Source organism: Saccoglossus kowalevskii, chromosome 15, assembly GCF_978046115.1.
Source record: "Saccoglossus kowalevskii chromosome 15, keSacKowa6.1, whole genome shotgun sequence".
Lineage (NCBI taxonomy): Eukaryota > Metazoa > Hemichordata > Enteropneusta > Harrimaniidae > Saccoglossus > Saccoglossus kowalevskii.
Window position 1 is genome coordinate 21470799 of NC_140655.1, and position 21079 is coordinate 21491877.

The 21079-nt window shown below is 33.6% G+C and overlaps 1 protein-coding gene across 3 annotated transcripts; it reads right to left on the reverse strand.

Moving 5' to 3' along the window:
• Positions 1 to 1920: 1920 nt before the first annotated feature.
• On the reverse strand, positions 1921 to 20789 carry LOC100373740 (uncharacterized). Of its 3 annotated transcripts, XM_085490560.1 has the most exons (9): positions 16254 to 17867; positions 15654 to 15714; positions 13174 to 13902; positions 12341 to 12462; positions 10696 to 10849; positions 7461 to 7619; positions 6425 to 6608; positions 4080 to 4195; positions 1921 to 3541 (listed from the first exon to the last, which is right to left on the reverse strand). In XM_085490560.1, the coding sequence occupies exons 3-9, from the start codon at positions 13879 to 13881 to the stop codon at positions 3341 to 3343; spliced, it is 1644 nt and encodes a 547-aa protein (XP_085346686.1). In that variant the 5' UTR covers positions 13882 to 13902; positions 15654 to 15714; positions 16254 to 17867; the 3' UTR covers positions 1921 to 3340. The 3 variants fall into 3 exon arrangements, with proteins under 3 accessions (XP_085346686.1, XP_085346685.1, XP_085346684.1); XM_085490559.1 differs by lacking the exons at positions 15654 to 15714; positions 16254 to 17867 and adding an exon at positions 20727 to 20789; XM_085490558.1 differs by lacking the exon at positions 15654 to 15714.
• Between the last annotated feature and the right edge of the window lie 290 nt (positions 20790 to 21079).

A 21079-nucleotide genomic window follows, 5' to 3' on the forward strand; every position in this document is an offset into this window, starting at 1 on the left:
ACCGGCGTTCCACAGCAGCGCGCACAAAGCCCATAGAAATACGTGGTACAGTGCTGCGCGTCTTAGCAACGTAGAACGTCCGTGACGTAGCTCCGCCCCCGAGGATAAGTCAAGATCAGTAAAAAATTGAGGACAAATAGTAAGTAGTGAATTGTTTTTGGATTATATTTCATACAATGTAATTGAAATAAGATTCTAGTTTGAAATTTTTTTAGTTTAGCTATTTATTTTTCCTCATTATACATCTCTCACTGTAAAGCCATAAGTTACAGCGTGCCGTGATTTTGCAGTATTTTACGGGGTGTTTTCATCCTACCATATTAGGAAATGCTAATTCCAAGTATGGAATGATTACGCGCGTAAGTGTCCTCTAATAATAAAAGCAAACATGGCAGATCCCAGGGTTTGACTGGACTCCACATTAAGAAGTTCGCTGATTCTGTTCTAAACATTTTGGATTTCGGCATTTCCATGATGTACTAGTATCCTAGGGAGGAAAAAATGTATACTGCATGTAATAATGTTATTACGAGGATACCGAAAAGTATGCTGCGCATACTCCCACTGTACTGTCTATGTGCATACTTTTGGGTATCCTCGTAATAACCTCATATAATAAAATAATGAAAGATTACATAATAATAATGAAAAAATAATTAATAATGTTAAATTATATTTAAAAAAAATAAACCATATACTATAAATCAGATTTCCATCCTATTGACGTTTCATATTGTTGATTTTCTTTTTTCTGGATATTTGCAAAACCTCAATAAAAAAAAATCTTTTACTAAATGTTTTTGTGAAGGCTTGGCAGCTCAAACAAAGTAATATATGATAAAATTTGCATAGCATCACATTTTTTTTAACACAACTACAGTTAATTAGTCAATCACTTCATTTTCCTCCTTTATAATGTTTTTATTTAATTCTGGAAATGACTGGATGTATATTCTTGATGGATACAACATATTCACCAAAACTTGTAATACTTAACATTCTGTGTGGCAAGTCCACTTCTGTCATCTCACTTTCACAAAATAAAACATTTCGATCAACACAAGTAAACAATTTATGACCATTTGATCCAAAATTAACAAAATCATAAAAAAATGCTTAAAAATTTGCAAAAATTTATACCTAATGTTTGATGGGTAAGCTTATATTGTTTAAAGGAATAATTGGACATTCATATGTCATGTGTCTCTTCCTCTGACTATATTTGATCAAGGATTTATAAGATTAGGATATGCAAATGAGCGATATGCGACATCTCTTGTGAATTTACGCGAATTGCGAGATGATCTACATTTCTAAAACTCCTAATGCAATATTAGAGATTTTAAATTCAAGACGAAATTTGCGTAATCCGCCACTAAAATTAAATGATTTGATTTTGAACATGAATTTTTTTTTTTGAAGTTCAATGTTGAAATGCTTTCAGAAAGAAACATGACACTGAGGTACCAAAATATTTCATTAAATATATAGCACATTATTAAGAGTACAAATACTGCAAGTTCACATGGATTTAATTAAGCAAATTTCCCTTATCAGTGAAAATCAGCGAATAATTATTGCATTTACAGTACTGTAAAAAGGTTAATTATTCACTGGATTTTAATTTTGCTTATTTTGCAGACTGGAAAATGCGCTAAATTGAAACCCAGTGAATATGTCAAATATAGGCTAGAATACATTATCTAAATGATAAAACCGTGAATATAAAACCCACTGAATATGCCTGAAATGATAAATCAGCAAAATTTAAAGCCAGTGATAATTATTCATTTTACAGTATTAAAATTAAATGTACATTTTTTCTTAAATACGAAAGGTTTGTCTTTCGTAGTACACAGATGTCAATCACCAATGCAACGTTTTCCTGTCATTCATCGATAAATATAAAAACACTCTTAATTTTCATTCTATAATATTTTATTTGCAATAATAGAAAATATTAAAATAAACATAATTTATATCCAAGATATGTTATAATGATAAGGCACTGTAAGACTAAATATTGGTTTAATGTAATTAACAGTGTCAGAATGCATGGATGAAATATACAAGCGAAATGTACATACTGGTAATGAATAATAATGTACATCAATGGAAACAAATTTGAATCTTTATTTCTGTGTAGGCTAATTAAAAAAAAAGATTTGTTTCTGGTGTGGCAATGCTTCATTTTTCTTTGCTGATTTTTATTCCCCTTTTTACCACATATTAGCAGAAACTAGAAAAACGAATTTTGAGTGACAGATAAGGGCACTATAAACTGGAAACAATTTTTTTAATTATTTATGAACTAATAGTAGATACCATTATTAAGTGTAGTTCACAATTCTCATGTTGCTAAGCAACTATGTATGGAAAGCACATTTAAACCAGATCTCTTGAAGATCTATTGTTTTTTATGGCCAGCATAAAACTTGTTAATTAATCTGTGGGTTTCCCCCTCTTCGTAATAGTCAGGAATTTATGCTAGGATTAATGAAGAATGAGGCAGGCACACTTTGGTTACTATGGCGATATCTGTTGATATACATCAAAAGAAGAAAACCTACAACTGCCATCCATTGTTTGAAAAATTAGCATATTCATTATTAGAATAAAAGTGATATGTGGAAATAATTGTTTGGTACATGTATGTAAAGTTAAACAAATGTCATATCAAGTTTTCGATTGAGATAACAACGACATCAGCTATAATGGAAAGACAGACCTATCTCAGAACAAGCTGGGTAGTAAATTAATGTACAATGACACAACCATAAAGGGAGAGAGCAAGAATTCATTGGTTTTTGCTGTATATATATATTATATATTTTATCAGTAATTTACATTACCAATTTATGTGATTAATAAAAGCAACTTTGTATATATCAATAGTTTTCATCTTATTTTATAAATTATTCCATTAAAATGTCAGTGAAGAATTTGTAAATTGTGAGTAAAAAGTAGAGACTTGTAGAAAATTATGTTTATTTGCTGCAAAACTAATAAAGAAATTATAGAAAAATAAAAAATAAATTGAGAAAAATTAAGGCATTCAATTGTTAATTGTGATTGGCTAAACTTGAAATAACACAGCAATGTAAACTGAAACTAGTCTCTAATTAAGATTAGATAAGTAAAGGGCTTGCAACTTCATTCACATCAAGTGTAGATGAGAAATCATGTAGACGACACAACTAGTTTAGTCGATTAACCATGATGTGCAAATTCATTAATAATTAATTTTTAATCATAAAATAAAAAAACTTGGCACATTATACCATACATAATGATAGAAGTTGAAGACCCTTAATTTAATCAACCCTTTACTGTGAATTTACTACACATGAGAATTGTGTAACAAGAAATTCTTCGCGTCATGCAAATTCGTCTTCATTAATTCAACTCGTTTATTTTGCATATCCTTCAATGTTTCGTACAGTAGCTTATCTGAAATGCTGGCATCAATATCAGTGTGATACAACATAGACAGAATTGCTGATTCTTTAATGGTCAAACCTTCATCAAATTCTTCCATTATCTTTAAAGAAATAAATTAAAGAAATAAGATTGATAAGATAAGGGTCACATGATCTCACTTTCATAACTATGTTCAGTGATTTGCGATAAAAATTGCACACGAATTGAACTCTTGTAATTTTCGAATCTTCAAAGCGATTTCATTCCGTTGGTATCAATCATTTGTATATCTAACGAATAGTGTTACAGAATGCAGTGGAAATGCATGATTGCGTATAAATAAAAATAAAATAAGATTTTTGCCGCATTCATAAATTGTAAACAAGTGTATTAAAGGCTTTGTAACAATTTAAGGCAAGAATGATTATCAAAAAGATCTAAGATGAACATGAACCAGTTCATAAAAATGTAGGTTTTTCTTATAATTTTGTGATCACCTCGCAATTTGTGCGATTTTTTCAATTCATGTTGGAATTTCATCGCATATCACACATTTGCATACCATAATTTTATAAATCCATGATGTTATACATACACTAGGACCCCAGTAAAAGTCACTGTGATCTAAAGATCCACATATTTGAAATGCAATCACTTACCTCTCTCAGTGACTTGCCCATGGCTGTTCTTTTATCTTTGCTGACTTTTACAGCAAATGTATATCTAGCATTGTGTACGTCAGCACTCGGTGGTCTGGCAGAATGTGGAATTATGCCTGTAATTAACCATATGATTTTTAATAACTCGTAATTAACTGAACAGTAACGGTATAATTAATTTCCCATACAAAGCATCATTCGCTGCACGGTGTTGTTCTGTTTGGACATTACTCCCTCCACAACACCATGCGGTAATTCACCAGCGTTTCACAACAGCTCGCGCAGAGCCCATAGAAATACACGGTAGAGTGGTGCACGTCTTGTGACTTAGCTCGCGGCGAGGATTTTGATAGCTTGGCCAACCGCATTGATGAAATATGAAATACTTCAAGATGATAGTGGAGTGCATCGCCGGAACTTTCACCTTGAAAATTCAAGATGATACAAAGTGGCATTTAAAGAGAGATAATGGGTTATTTAGGGCCTATATATATATATCAGAGAATACTTGTACGAAGTTTGGTGATGAAATATCCTCATTTAGCTGACTTAAAATTAACTTGAGTAGCGCTGTTTTTTTTTTTAAATTTAAAATGATTATTACAAGAAATTAAAGCGGAGGAGTATTCACCAGCGAATGTGCAGGAAATGTGAGTGCCAAACAACAATAACAAGGCATGGTAAAACACAAAGGCTCATGGGTAGACCATTGTTTGTAAGCTATGGTCGTTTGCCACATGCATAATTGACAATCCTTCACTTTAAAGTGTACTATTTAGAAACAGTCTTTTAATGACACAGACTGAAGAGTGAATTAACCACTAGACTTTAATATGGTGAACAAACAGATTAAAGGGGAACCGCTCAATCCCATGGATTGCACCAAAAAATCATGGGACACTATTGTTTATGTTGTTTACAAAGTTAATCTATCTTTTGTTATCAATTGTAATTTTAATCCAGAAAGTAAATTTGTTGTGAGATTAGGCTTAACTGGAAGTGCCCCTTTAAGATTGATATGCTATGTATTGATGTCAAGAGAAGTCATTTTAATGTGCATCTTCAGAATTATTACACAGTGCTTACTAAGCCATGGTTGTCGTGTAGTACGTGTTCGTATTTCATGTAAACAAACAATGTATTTTACATGCATTATGTACGTCCCATACCGAACAGGACCACGCCCTTTAATTAACTTGTAAATATTCATAGTATAATTAGATGCAAGCAACTACTGTATTGAAATACAAAATGCAAAAATATCTTTTTACACACATAATCTGCATAAATTAGGTAGAAGCTTCAATACAAACTAGTTTGATAAATTCACAAATGTTTTTTACACTTTCATAGAACATATTGAATGTGCCTAGAAACCAAATTAAATAAATCATCCAAAATCAGTGATCAAGAATGTCAACACTAATAGTGTACGTTAGTTACCATGGTTACCACAGTCTGATGTCACTTAATACGTTAAAATTTCATTAAATACTTTAATTAAAAGTCAGCTATACTATTCAGTTTGCAATATATCAATTATAATTCAATTTAGATGCATAAATCAAAATTGTAATTTTTTTTTAGTTTAATTTACCATCATATTTCATTTAAATAAAACACACCGTATTTGCTCTATTAGAGCAGCACCTAGGCCAAAAATAAAATACTGGATTATTAATAAAATATCTAAAAATAAAAACAAACATAGCGTCGGTCGATACTCTCGCTGTAGGCAGTTCAAGCATATTTTTCGGTATTCTCGTAATAACCTCATAAGCTCATAAGCTTCTGATAGATACAGTATTTCGTAAGTAATAAATTAAGCCATGTATTTCTGACTAGTTTGAAACACTACAGCTTTCGCATAATGTGTCATTACTTTCACATTCACAGTCACATTAAAGTCACACATTTAACACATTGCAATGGTATCACCCATTTGTCACAATGATTCTGCATATTTGTTTCACACTAATACATTACATAGTTGCTTTGTATATTTTAAAGACTTGAGTGACAATCTAAATCTTGATTGTCCAGCTCTGCAATAGAATTTCTTTTTTATTGCTTTTCGTCAAAAAACAAAACAGTCTAATTGCAAAAAGAAGTAAATGATGTCAATGTTTTACTGTCAAAGAAAATTGTCCCTCATTAACATATCCAATGAATGCAAAATGAACATCCGTCATCTTTCCCGAAATTAACATGTATAACAATGTAGATGTAGCTAATGAAAATTTAGTGCAAAAAAAAAAAAAAAAAGTAAGAAATAAGAAATAAAGACAATTCCTGATTGGTTGAATGGTACTAGTGTTAGGATTGATTATAAAATTATAACATACCACGAAATATGGCAACCCGTCCATATTTAGGTGTTACAGCGCCGATTGGTTCGTATTGTTCATTACCAGTGCTTTCACCAACCAAATGAGTAATTGGATCATTAATTTCATTGAAGTAAACTGTCTCCCCATATTTGTTGACGTCCCAATCCGGATTCATATAGAGCAGGAAAGTGAATTCATCCTTGAGTGAAAAGAATTGATAAGTGAATTTACTCTCACTAAGCACGCATAGAAATTAATGACAAATGAACATATTTTTACTGAGCATGCGAGAAATGTTTCCTCACTGGGCACCATCAAGTGTTTGTGTTCAACCATGCGAAAACATTTTCTTTGGATGAAGATAATTCAAATTTTATTTGCATCACTTAACAAACCCACAAAATGATATTACATATACTATTATAATCACAACTGAGTAATAATCAATGTTTCTAACAACTCAAAAACTAGTTATTTACCTGTTAAATAATGTAACCTGCTTACGCAACTGTGTGATTGCTTGCTACTAAACCAATGTGTTTTTATTTGAAACTTGTTCTATACTTTCATTTGCCAAGTAAATTAAAACTAATACATATCATTACATTAGACAGTACATGTATCACAGGGAAATGCCAAATATTTTTTTGAGACTGTAAAATTTAACAATTTGTTATGCATGTTTTAGAACCAATTGAAGGCATTTTATTCCTGTCTCACGCCTAAAATTAGAAAAATGACGGCATTATTTTTGATATCTTGCAAGCCATGTCATGAATAGTGTATTGAAGCTATAATAGATTGAAATTGCGATAACAAAAATGTGCCAAAAGTTCTCCCTGGACATGTTTCGGAGCAAGCTCCAAAAATATGACCCGTCCTCCAAAAAATCACGTAAAACAAGATATCAGACAAATACAATAGTTGTCTTTGCCCCTAAAACAGTTACTCAGTGAACAATGTTTGACAGAAGGAATAGAACACGATTTGAGCATTTCTTTTTTTCTCTCTCCCTCTCTCTTCAGTCTGAGTTCTATTAACAAAAATTTACCTCAAACTTTTCGCAGTCGGTATGGATATGTGTGTGATCTGCATTTCTGATAACATTCAGCGACACGTCATATGGATACCACTCAGTTCTGTTGTTACTAATGTGTTGAGCAACTTGAGACACAACGTCCCAAACGTTACTAGGAAGAAATGAATCAACCTGAAAAACAGGTATTAATTAATTTGGTTACTATGATGAATATTAGTGCATGTTTATTTCAAAGTGTGACATTTTACAATATAGTAAATAATAATGTCATGTTCTTTATTCTTACATATGTGCCCGGGGGGTCACTCTATATGCTGTTACTACCCCATGTGCGTTCCAAATTTAGCGGGGAAGCAGAGTGTTTTTCAACTTCTAATTTATTTATTTATTAACACACAACATCCCCCGGAGGGGATGAAAAGGGTTACAAATCAGATATTAGTAAAAGAAAAATAACCACATAAAAAGAAAGGGAACAAAAAGGCATAAAAAAAAAAAAAAAGATAATAATTTGAATACGAGGAATGTATTACTGGCTTAGTTTATGTAGGTGCTGCTGTCTTGTATTAAAACAGTTTTTTAAATAAAGCGGGCCCGCGCAGGGAGCAAATAGGCCCCTTTTAAAATGCTAATGTCTGCAATAGGCCCGCTTTAGGCCCCCTCTTGCAACAACCACTCCCATACACCGCCCTAGGCCCCGAATTGGCGGACCCATAGCCCCGACCAGGCCGCAAACGTCTGCCCGAACCTTCCCACCGAGACTTTGCCGCCACTTCCAACACGAGCATACGGAGGCTTATTGTAATCGAAGAAACAAAACAAAACGAAACGAAACGGGATAACACAATAATAATAAAAATTAAACTGTATTCAGTGACAATGGCTGAAAATAATATTTAAGCAATAAACCACCGCCGGAGACGAAACTTGACCAGTATTTTTATTTATTTATTTGTTACTACCCTTTTACATCAGGGGTTCACTAATTAGTAATTAGGAGCTGCAATAAAAATTATTGGAAAAAGCACATACTATATAAATGAAAAAGGAAACAGACAATTTAAAACTTAAAAGGAAGTACAAAAATGTAAAACTTAATGAAAATACAAAAAAATAAAACCTTTGAACTTAAAGTAAATACAGTAAATAAATCTAATCTACATAATCTCTTCTATAATCCCATGACATCAATAAGATATCTTTCCACAATTCTATTGAATATATTTACTTTTCAGTCGTGTATTTAACACCCTAAAATATTTGCCGAAAACAACGGGATTTTAATTAGTAAGTAAGTAAACGTAAGTAAGTAAACGTAAAAGTAAGTAAACGGTTCGTTTCGCTAATTAAAGATAATCGGAAATCTGCAATCACGCTGCGAAACAAGGGTCTTACAGGTACAATAATCACAACTATCGGACGAAACTTGAGCGGTATTTTTACCTTTCAATCGTGTATAAATCTTCATAAAAAAATTGTCTATAATTAGCGAAACGAACCATTCACTAATTAAAATCCCGCTATTTTCGACAAATGTTTCATGGTGTTAAATGCACGACTGAAAGGTAAATACTAGTATACTGGTCAAGTCAAGTATCGTCTGACAGTTGTGAATATTGCTACGTGTCAGACCTGAATCTGATTACAGATTTTCGATTATCTGTAATTAGCGAAACGAGCCATATGCGTATTAAATATTATTATTTTCGGCAAATATTTTGTGAATATTGTGCGTATAAAACCCATTTTCCCTGATTACAGTTTAATTTTCATTATGTGTGTTATCCCATTTCGTTTCGTCGATACAATAAACCGCATACAGAAAGTCATTTCCCAGAATCATTCACACTTCCGAAACTCCTTTCGCTCCTCGGCCTTATTCTCATTCAGCTCCGGCTTTTTTCTGGGTTTTCTGCCCTGCATTCATGCCAAACTCTCTCAAAGTTGAATATAAAATGGTAATGGTATCCGATGGAATAAGAATCCTGGCAAAGTTGTGTGCATTGTGATCATATTCACAATCATGTCAATAGTTCTGATCTTTCTTCATCAAACAACGAATGACACCAACAGGAGTTGCATACACAGTAACTTGTTTGAGTTGATCACACTCCACTTGATTGCAAAAAACGGCAGAGAATCCTCGCAATAGGGGGTAGGATGTTCTCAATATATGTCTGAAATAAGGGGTGTTTTTTTCTTCAATATGTCTGCTCCAGGGGGTACTAAATTTACATTGCGTCCGCAATAGGGGGTATGGTTTATCAATGTGCTGCCAGTCCTAGGGGCCTATTATTTTTTAGCAAGAACGCACATGGTGTAAGGTTTTAATATTGAGTGACCCCCCGGGCATATGTGGCAGTTTATGAAACAAAGACAAGAAAAATAAACTAAAAATATAGGGTCACCATACTCAGTTAAGAGAAAAATGATGTATATTATAATGTAAATTAAATGTTTTATTTTACAATTGTTTCCTATGGCAAGGATAAATCTTAATATCTCGAAATTTTCGCCAGTAACACATGGTGAAAAAGTTATATATATATAGTGTCATTGCAATGTCCTTGCTCATTTCTTGAAGTATTACATAATTGATATTATTTTATAGTGTTGATGTGTTTTCATTATGGTCTATGGCTGCTGAATTCGACATTTTTTTTTTCTCAAAAACCAGATTGACAATGAATTAAAATAATTCATATATTGTTCCCTAATACTAAAATTATTAATTGTAAAAAGATTTTAATCAGAAATAAATTATTGTAAGAAAAATATGTGATAATGATAAACTGGTTTGTATTCCTTCCTCAATTATAGCTTAAGGTTTTGAGCAAGTAAGTTAAAAACACTTAAATGGGAGGAGTAGTCACCTGCGCATGCATCAGATGGCCATAGCGTGTCATTGTTTACAAACAAGCGTCTACCCATGATCCTGTGCGTTTTTAGCGTGTGTTGTTATCGTCACTTGGGACTCGATTCCCACGTGTGCGCAGGTGATGACCGTCCCACTTTAAATAAATCCGATTTTGGGACAAAACGCTTTGTATAAAACATACATAATAATTTTAATATAATACACTGTTCATAATAAAATGGCTGAAGGATTTTATATTTTTCAACTCAAATTCGGAAATTATTGCACATACATCTACAACCAGCCTCCTCTATTTTAGGTCTAAGAGGAAGTGGAGCATTTCTAATATTTGCTGTTGAGCAGATTAAACTAATAGTGAAATAGACATACTGTGAACATTTTTATCCAGTTCACGTTGTCACCGTCCTCCGGTAAAGTGACATCGGTATCAGCAAAACGCAATTTTCCCTTAACAGTCGTGAGAAATTGGTACAATATATCCAATTGTTCTTTTGTGAATAAATCATCATAAACTGCAACAGGTCTAAAAATGAAGAATACAGATATCGATGATAGGTCAGATGATTTGATTGGTCAAATATATGAATGTTTGAATTTGATTGGTCAAATATATGAATGTTTGAATTTGATTGGTCAAATATATGAGTGTTTGAATTTGATTGGTCAATTATATGAATGTTTGAATTTGATTGCTCAAATGTATGAAGTATAAGTAGGTCAAATATATAAATGTTTGAATTTGATTGGTCAAATATATGAATGTTTGAATTTGATTGGTCAAATATATGAATGTTTGAATTTGATTAGTCAAATGTATGAATGTTTGAATTTGATTGGTCAAATATATAAATGTTTGAATTTGATTGGTCAAATGTATGAATGTTTGAATTTGATTGGTCAAATGTATGAATGTTTGAATTTGATTGGTCAAATGTATGAATGTTTGAATTTGATTGGTCACATGTATGAATGTTTGAATTTGATTTGTCAAATACATGAATGTCTGAATTTGATTGGTCAAATGTATGAATGTCTGAATTTGATTGGTCAAATGTATGAATGTTTGAATTTGATTGGTCAAATGTATGAATGTTTGAATTTGATTGGTCAAATGTATGAATGTCTGAATTTGATTGGTCACATGTATGAATGTTTGAATTTGATTTGTCAAATACATGAATGTCTGAATTTGATTGGTCAAATGTATGAATGTTAGAATTTGATTGGTAAAATGTATGAATGTTAGAATTTGATTGCTGTCGCATATGACTTGTTTACCACTTCCGTGTCACTGAGAATGTTCTAGAAACGTACTGTGTCTGGGTAGAATATTCTAGATTTTTAGGAACTGGTTGGATAGGTAATAGAACACCGTAGAAGGCAATAGAAGGTAATGGAACATTCTAGAAATTTGTACATGTAGTAAGTTCCAGACTCATTATGTATGCTGATGTAATGGTCTATTTATAGACAGTGGGAGTATATATATAGGGGAGTTGTTCAGCACTGAGTTCAGATCGGAGATCTCGTTGTATTGTATTGGAGTTTAAGTATCTAGTTATTGGAGTAGTGGAGTTTTACCACGTTATTTTACTTGATGTTTGCAGAGTATAATAATACCAGTACCAGTTGAAACCTCATCTGTTGGCTCCGTGTTCGTATTTTATCATCGCCGCCAGGGAAGTCTTTCTGTTACTGTTGCCATTTTGGTATTTGAACCATCACACCTGTACTATACCAATTACGGTAATATTACGTTGCGTGTGACAATTGGTCAAATGCATGAATGTTTGAATTTGATTGGTCAAATGTATGCATGTTTGAATTGGATTGGTCAAATGTATAAATGTCCGAATTTGATTGGTCAAATGCATGAATGTTTGAATTTGATTGGTCAAATGTATGCATGTTTGAATTTGATTGGTCACATGTATGAATGTTTGAATTTGATTGGTCAAATATATGGAGTACAAGTAGGTCGAATGTGTGAATATGATAATTAAATAAATCCTACCTTCCCTCTCCATCATAGAATTTTCTTGTAAGATGTTTATCTAAATCATATTTTGGTATTATGCCTGGTAATGTGGGAAATACCTCAGATTTGAAGAATATATTTTCAGTTTCCAAAAGTCTCTACAAATACAATAAGAAATAATAGGGATAACTCATTTATCAGTAGTTTTCATTTCTTAATTCTATTCTATTTTATTTCTTTTCAATTCTATTCTCTTTCAATTCTATTCTATTGCTTTTTGATTCTATTCAACTGTATTGTACTCAATTCAATTCTATTCTACTCTAATCTTTTCCTTTTCAATTCTGTTCTATTCTCTTTCAATTCTATTCTTTTTTATTCTATTCAATTCAATTACATTCTACTCTAATCTATTCCTTTTCAATTCTGTTCAATTCTATTCCTTTTTATTCTATTCTATTCAATTCAATTCTATTTTACTCTAATCTATTCCTTTTCAATTCTATTCTATTTTTATTCTATTTAATTCAATTCTATTCTACTCTAATCTATTCCTTTTCAATTCAATTCTATTCTACTCTAATCTATTCCTTTTCAATTTCTATTCTATTCTATTTTGATTCTATTCAATTTTATTCTATTCAATTACTATTCAATTCTATTGTATTTTTTTCTGTTTCATTTTGAATTCTATAATACATGCCGGAAATTTAATTAAAGCATTGTTAGACAATTCTAAACTTAACACAAAAGATAAAATTAGTTGTTGTTAGTGTTTCAATAAGAAAGTGAATGGACAAGAGACTGTAGGTTAATGTATGATTTATCGCTTACATTTAACTCTGAGGCAGTATTTCGATCAAACTAACCTTTTTGGATTTCTCCAATTCATATTCATATTTTTCTTTTGAATCTGTAGCCTGAACCAACAGAATAAGACCACTGAAAACCTGTGCAATGGAGGGAGGGTGATACATATGTGGAATAGTGCCATTCCAGAAGGTGACACGACCAGACTGGGGATGAGCCGTCCATAGAATACTGGATACAGATCCATTGCGGTGTCTGGAGTAGAGGGACAGGTTACCATAGTCATTCTTTTTCCAGTTAATATCACTCAAAAACAGCATCAGCATAAAATCGTCACTTGTTGTCTCTTCCAAAACTAATGGTTCAAACCTTCTTGTGATAGTGCCCATTACAGAAAATGGATAGAGTGTTTTGTGTGTGACACCAGATACCGCTCTGCTCATGGCCTCCCACAAATATGTTTTGGAAAAAAATTCCAGTTGCATTTCGGACCTCCATAATAAATTTGATTTATCAACATCCCCAAGTTTATCATGATAATTCCATATGCTAAAATGAAATGCTGCAATACGAAGCTGTTCTAGGAGTTCATCAGTAAAGAGGTCATCAAAGACGGCCGCCTGACAACCATCTTTAGTATCATAGCTATGTACTAGATGTTTGGTGACATCAAAATTGGTTTCCGTAGCAACCGCACTGTAGTTACTAAGTAGAAAGAATGCTAACAAAAATAGTCCTACTTCACCGAAGTCTTGCATCTTTGTCATTTTGTACCATTGTTTTGTTTCCTTAGATAAATAAAAACAGACATTGTTATACTAAATAAGATGAATAAATTTAATTACTGTAAAATGACTAATTTTCACTGGGTTGAAATTTCACTGATTTAGCATTTCAGGCATATTTAGTGTGTTTTAAATTCACGGTTTTATCATTTAGATAATGTAATCTATGTTCATTTTTACATATTCACTGGGTTTTAATTTAGCACATTTTCCAGTCAGCGAAATAAGCAAAATTAAAACCCAGTGAATAATTAACTCTTTTACAGTTACATTAATAAACAATCCATTTCAGGAAGCCATTAAGCAAAGAATTAAATACTACAATACATAGAATGACAGCTGTAAAAATGCTGGATTTCCTAGTTCTTTCTGTTTTATAATGACAAATAATAATACCCTGGTAATGATATTTTTTTTATTGATTTGTCACACTTTATTATGATGAGTATATTGGATTATGATATAATCTGAAAAAGTTATTCCCACAGTATACAACTGAGTACTTCTTCGATGAAACAATGAAATTCTATAATACGCATATGCACTGTTTTTTTGGGTACGTAAAAATAACAATCACTCCACATGCACATTTTGCATTTTTCATCTAAAGAATAACATACAATGCAAAGCAAAATCACCATTTTTAGTTTCTGATAAATCATACAACATTAATTAACTTATCATATCAACCAAAAATATTAAAAATTATGTGTTTTCTTTTATATTGCATTTATAATTTCAGAGTGTTAAAATCAGAGTACCACAGTGGTAATACAGTACACAATCATAATTTGTGTAAACAAACAAACAAACAAATAAACAAACAACCTAAGTGACATGCAATGTATATCAAACATTTTAATATTTAAAAAAAATAATTAATTATTATAAGCAAAGCAAAATGAGATTAAAAACAAATGTGGAAAACCACTTTAGTTTCAGCCAGATTAGTTGCATTTCAAACATATTAATTTAAGTGCAAAACTGAATAAATAATTAAATTCTTAAAATATACATATATGTCGTGTCAAAGTTTTATTAATTTCAAAATGTGAAATATGCTTATTTTATTATTGTAAGAAAAATCTACTCAAGTTTTGAAAACAGATTGTATGTGGAGAAAATACTGTTGAAGTAGCTAGTTGGCTTATTAGCAAATTTACTCAGGGTATAAATTAACAGAACCTTAATATCGACGAATAATATCAAAATTGAGGACTAGGGGATTACAAAGCATGGCCCAGCTTTTCAATGGAAATACCACATGACATGTTGTCAACTAAAAAATGGGCGGTGGTCGTCACGAAGCGCGTGTTCGAATTTCATGTAAATAAACAATGTATTTTACACGCGTTGTGTACATCACTATGAGTCCCATATCGAACCAAATGCGGTGCAACGACCACCACCCTTTAGGCCAGACTTTTATTATCCCTTGTTTTGCAAACCCGTCGCAGGAGCCGAAAATGAAATAAAAATATAATTATATTTCAGCGTAATTTCAGGTTATACATGGAATAAAATTTTATTTCATTTCTTCTCTCCGACCAATGATTTCACTTACAATTCTATGAGAATCACACAAATCTAACGGAAAAAAAGAATTAATTTTTTTTTTTTTTTCGCCCTCCTCAAAAAAATTGCCTTATTGCGAAACAAGGAATAAAAAAAGTCTGGCCTTAATCTGTTTGAAAATAAGGGGCCATTTGATTTACTAATTTACCAGATAAAAGAACAAATAGTGTAAGACATACTTCCTTGAAATAGAATTGATGTGAATAATAACCAAGCTTCAACAGCAATGGCTTCTGAAAGCTTCCAGTAAAAAAAGGCGAAACAATAAGGTTCGATGTGCATGAGTGGGGGGGGGGGGTACCGACCAGAACTTTTGAATGATCATAACCTGAAAGACACTTTCCTTCAACACATATAATTGTTTGTTTGTCTTTATTCACATCTGTATTGCATTTTAGTCAAAATCGTAATAGGGATACGAACGCAATAGATAATTATTATTATTATACAAAGTATTTGCCGACCGACTATAGTCAATCCTGTTGCCATAAGAGCGCACTCGAGCCCGGACACTTAATTTATTCCGAGGTCAAAGCTACAACAAATGTTGATACATTACACGCTTCAAGGTGAACTTGCGGTTTCTTAGTGACAAGGAAACCATACCCAACGGTGGATGAATTTTGCACGAAGCAGAGGACAAGCAATGGCCTAGCTGCAGTCACGTGGCAATTGGTGTACGCTGTACAGTTAGTTCGTCCGCTACGAAACACTGTTTAAGTTTACGCCATACATGAATGCAACGATGTCGTGTAGTCCGCCGCCCTTCCTGTACTTACCTGCGAATATGATGAAAGGTTGGTGACCCATGAACAAATGATAACCATCTGTAAGACACGTGGTAAAGGATCAGTATTTGCACAAGGGGGCATCAGTTCCGTTCAACGTACGTGTCAAAATGATCTTCAACAGTCGACGTCGAGATATACACAAACACGATACAAGTTATTTATCTCAGTTCCGTGTTCTCTTTCAACTGCCTCTAGACGGCGCAATTTTGTCTGCTTGCAATGTGTTGATACCTGTCTAAGCGTTGGTATCAGCCAATGATGATTTTCGCTCGTTACTTAAGAAAGTAACCGTGACTCTGGCAGAAATGCCAAACAACGACTCTAAGCAAGCACAGTTTTCGCTATGAAAAAGGCCACAGATCGTAAAAACCATAAACACCATGCCAGTTTACAATAATAAGAACATAGTCAAATCCACTAGTATAACTAAATAACAATACATAAATACATAAACAAAAACATACTAAAACAGTTTAACAAAAGGGCTTGGAAAAATCAGGGAATTGATAATTACTGTATCGCATAACCATACTTTCTTTTATAAAAATGTTACCCATAATGTATTTTAAATTCTGACTCTTCATCCATCAAATGGAAATTAACAGTTTTATTTCTAATTGAGTCAAACAATTTGTTCCTGATTGTAATATGTTGTGGGCATTTCATAACATAATGGTATTCATCCCAATATCACATGTGTTATTATCACGTGGTGCGGTGTATCTTTAGTTTCCGCGAGCGTATTTTGTGCCACGAGTCCGGGTACACAGGGCGTCGTTAACATCAATATAGGGCATACAAAAATTCCCTTTATACTGTGCATATATGTAAATTTTAATGTTACGAGGACCAGAAATTGTTATTGCCGGAATTTTGTTCAAAAACAACGTAATGTAGGTTTTTAAATTGTCTTTATTTACGGTCACGGTGTGAGTAAATAACGCGCACGCTTTCGTTGGGTTCGAAAATCGAACACTTCCATGGCAATGTTTTGGTGAGCGTCTTTGAAAGTAGTACCACTGTGACGCATCGACCAATCAACGACAAGCATAAGATCGCGTGGTGGCAGAGATATATTCGTAATAGAACTCTGCCTGGGGAGATTGGGTCACGGTGTGAGTCACGGTAAATAACGCGGTATTTGTATATTAGGTGTCTGTGAATGTTGTCGATTTCCATTACTTTTAAAAACTGCATTAGCTACTGGTTGGGAATACAACAGATGGGTCCTAATAGATCATTGGTTTTGGATTTGGTCATGGGCGAAAGTATGGCTGGGCCAAAGTGTGGGGTATGTTTCTTTTACCGTTCACACAAAAGATAAACATTTCTGAGGCGATGACACAAATCTCCGTTATATTCCATAGATCACAAGTGCAATATTTGACTTGTTTTTATGTTTTCAAATTTAGCGCTGCGTTAACACACGCAACCAACTTCACATTAAGGACGAATATGTTTTGTAGTTATTCACCCCACTATTACCGTATTATAACATAATTACTGCATATATAGATTAACACTAACTACCCACTACACCAAATTATGGAAGGTCCGTTAGTACCTTCCATGATCAAATATATCTCTTTTAGGAATTCATGCAATTGGAAACATTTTAAACCCAGTGAAGGGACATAAAGCTGTGGTCCTTCTACACGTTTTATAAATACTTATTTGTATAAATCAAAACGGACATTAGAATCCGGATAACGTTAACGTTAGTTCTAGCATCTGTTTATACCTCCATGATTCTAGCATAGACCCTCATGGGCCAATGGTTCTAGCACGGCTACCGTTATGGTTCTAGTTAAAATATTAATGAAATAAGTTCAGTATTATACCACAGGGAGCCCAGGAACTATAATCAACTGTAATACGCAGTCTCTATGAGCGGGGGGGGGGGGGGTATCGGCTGGTATCTAGTGTAAGAAATAGACATGGGATGAAGGCTCCAGCCAGCTCACATTTTTTAAACTCGAAAAAACAGACGAAAAGAATGAAAAATAAAATATAAAAAAAATACCAGGTTGAAGAATATTAGTTGCTTCTTCAAATTTCGCCAAAGCCCTACCTACATTTTACCGATATCTGCAGAATAAATCAAGAAAACTACACAAATTTACTCCATTTAGGAATTCCTAACGGTTTGCCCGAACGCATGGCACAGTTGGAGGCGTGGCCTATTCAGCATTTGTCAACAACCAATCACAAGACTGGTTACGAACCACATCGAGGTCACGACTCGGTTAGCCTTGCTCAACTGGTTCGTAACCAGTCATGTGATTGGTTGTTGACAAATGCTGAACAGGCCACGCCTCCAACGGTGTCATGCGTTCGGACTAACCGTTAGGAATTCCTAAATGGAGTCAATTTGTGTAGTTTTCTTGATTTATTCTGCAGATATCGGCAAAATGTAGGTAAGGCTTTGGCGAAATTCGAAGGAGCAACTAATATTCTTCAATCTGGTATTTTTTTTAGATTTTATTTTTTATTTTTTTCGTCTGTTTTTTCGAGTTTAAAAAATGTGAGCTGGCTGGAGCCTTCATCCCTTGTCTATTTCTTACACTAGATACCAGCCGATACCCCCCCCCCCGCTCATAGAGACTGCGTATTACAGTTGATTATAGTTCCTGGGCTCCCTGTGATTATACAATCAGCAAGCCATGTCACGTGATGACACGTGCGCTCATTATGGGCGTTAACAATGTGTATTTGAGCCAATCATCATTGAATGAATTTGAATGAAAGCTGATGATCGGCTTTTACAATTTATTTTTATAAATACGTTTATAAGCAAATCTCTAGCTTTGTACGTTTCTTTGTATCACTAATATGACCCGTAATGTCAGTCCTAGTAATTTCGTGACGGAAACGTATAATTTGAAGAAGAAAAAGGGATCACCATGTATTTTATTCTGTCTGTCCGTCCGTCCGTCCGCGGAGCATTATCTAGATAATGTCCACCCGCCACATATATACGATGTCGGCATACGTGTCGTGGAGATCGATATCGTGATTGTCTGGGAGACGCATATATTTATAGAAAATACAAAATATTGAAGTTACGGTACTAGGCGCACACCGATCTAAAATTAATTCAATATCAGTGGTTAGTCATGAATATTCATAAGTTGTTATACGTTGTAAACGTCGGCGTTAATCCTTGATATCTTCCATATGTAAATGTTATGTGAAAATAATCAATTGACCGCAACTAGGCTAGTATAAACCCAGGCTTAGGGTGAACGTATTGTAAATCAAATATTGCATTCGTGTTGTGCATTCGTACACATATTTTACCTCGTCTCGGGCTTGCGTTCCTCATATTGATCAATATATCAACGATTGCACTCCATTCATGCATTATTCTATACTAAAATATTATTGTGTTTAAGACATTTCGATGATACATATTATAAATAAACCTGAAGTAAGAAGATTGAGCATGTATGGTCTGTTACGGCATTGCCACATTTGTGATAAAAAACACAAACTGAATCTAATAATACTTTCCTGGCAAAAAATTGCGTTAATATTAAGAAAAACAGAGACTAGTTTAACCATTGCTGTAGTAGTCATATCCCTGCTTATAACAAACGAACTGGATGACAGTTCCCACATACGGTACCAACCATGCGGACAGTATTAACCTGGCACCACCAGACTTTCTAGCACAATTTTTTCTGCATTTTTTTCTTATATTCTTCAATATTCCTGAAAATAAATCCTGATTTTGGAGCCAACAGACAAAATTTGAGTCAATTGTCAGTTTTTACTAAAAAAAATTGGTTATTTTCTTTTCAATCGTCTGAAGGGAAGTGCAGACTATAAACGGGACTAATATGTAAATTTGTGATGAAAAGAGGGAACTGGTGGGGAAAAAGTTAATGCATATCGCGCATATACAAGCAAAAAAAAATAAGCCAAGTATCATACACGTTTTCTTCAGATATAACAAAGTGTACTTCCGAGAGTAACCGGTTGTCCAAATTATATCAGTGGCAGGAAGATTCTTTTGAAAATATTCTGACTGCTCCGATACCTATAGCACCAATGATTGGCTGGGTAAAAAAATCCGACGAAATGCCATTTTAAATATAGACCACCCTCATTTTTTTTAAAGCTACAGTGACACGTTTTTTTTGTTTTGTTTTTCACGGAGAAATAATGTGGACTGGAGTAATAAAACTGACACCTTACTTACCATGTTTGGGTGAGTACGACCCTGTATGACCCGTTGCATTACGAATGTGGCTACATGGCCACTCCGCGAGAAGAATATGTGATGCCCACCAGATCACCCTTTTCCACGTACACCACATCGTTGAGGGTCGACCGTGTGTACTTGTACTTGTCATATCTTCTATAAGACCATTCGTCATAGAGCCTGTATTAGTCGGACTGTGTTTGTTTGTTTTATGGGCGGAAGAAGCAATTTAAAATAAAAAATAGCATACTTACAGTCATTTGGTCACTACTGTACATTTATGTCGCTTCTGTTATGCTCTACGATACGCGTTGTTGATATTAAGGACGATCCATTATTTTTACTGGGGTGGCTTGCTTCAAATACCGCTTTCTCGCTGCGTGTGCGATTTGTGTCAAATGTGTATTTGCCGAGTGTTCCCGTGTATTGTGTCCAGTTTAAGCACAATCAGACCTGTGAACATAAACGTCCAACCCTAAGTGGACATTCGTTAGTCCGCCCCAGTGGCCACCGAGTGTTCCCGTGTTTAGTGTCCAGTTTATACACATGATTCATACCTGTGAACATAATCGTTCATACCGAAGTAGACATTCGTTAGCCCGCCATC

What these genes read in the sequence shown, in the direction of transcription:
- LOC100373740 (XM_085490558.1), bottom strand. Translation starts at nt 16,346, where the DNA reads ATGCCCCCTTGTGCAAATACTGATCCTTTACCACGTGTCTTACAGATG. An exon ending in ACCTTTCATCATATTCGCAG is followed by an intron (nt 13,903 to 16,253) that starts GTAAGTACAGGA and finishes TATTTATCTAAG; the next exon opens with GAAACAAAACAATGGTACAA. An exon ending in ACGGGTTGCCATATTTCGTG is followed by an intron (nt 4,196 to 6,424) that starts GTATGTTATAAT and finishes GGTTAATTACAG; the next exon opens with GCATAATTCCACATTCTGCC.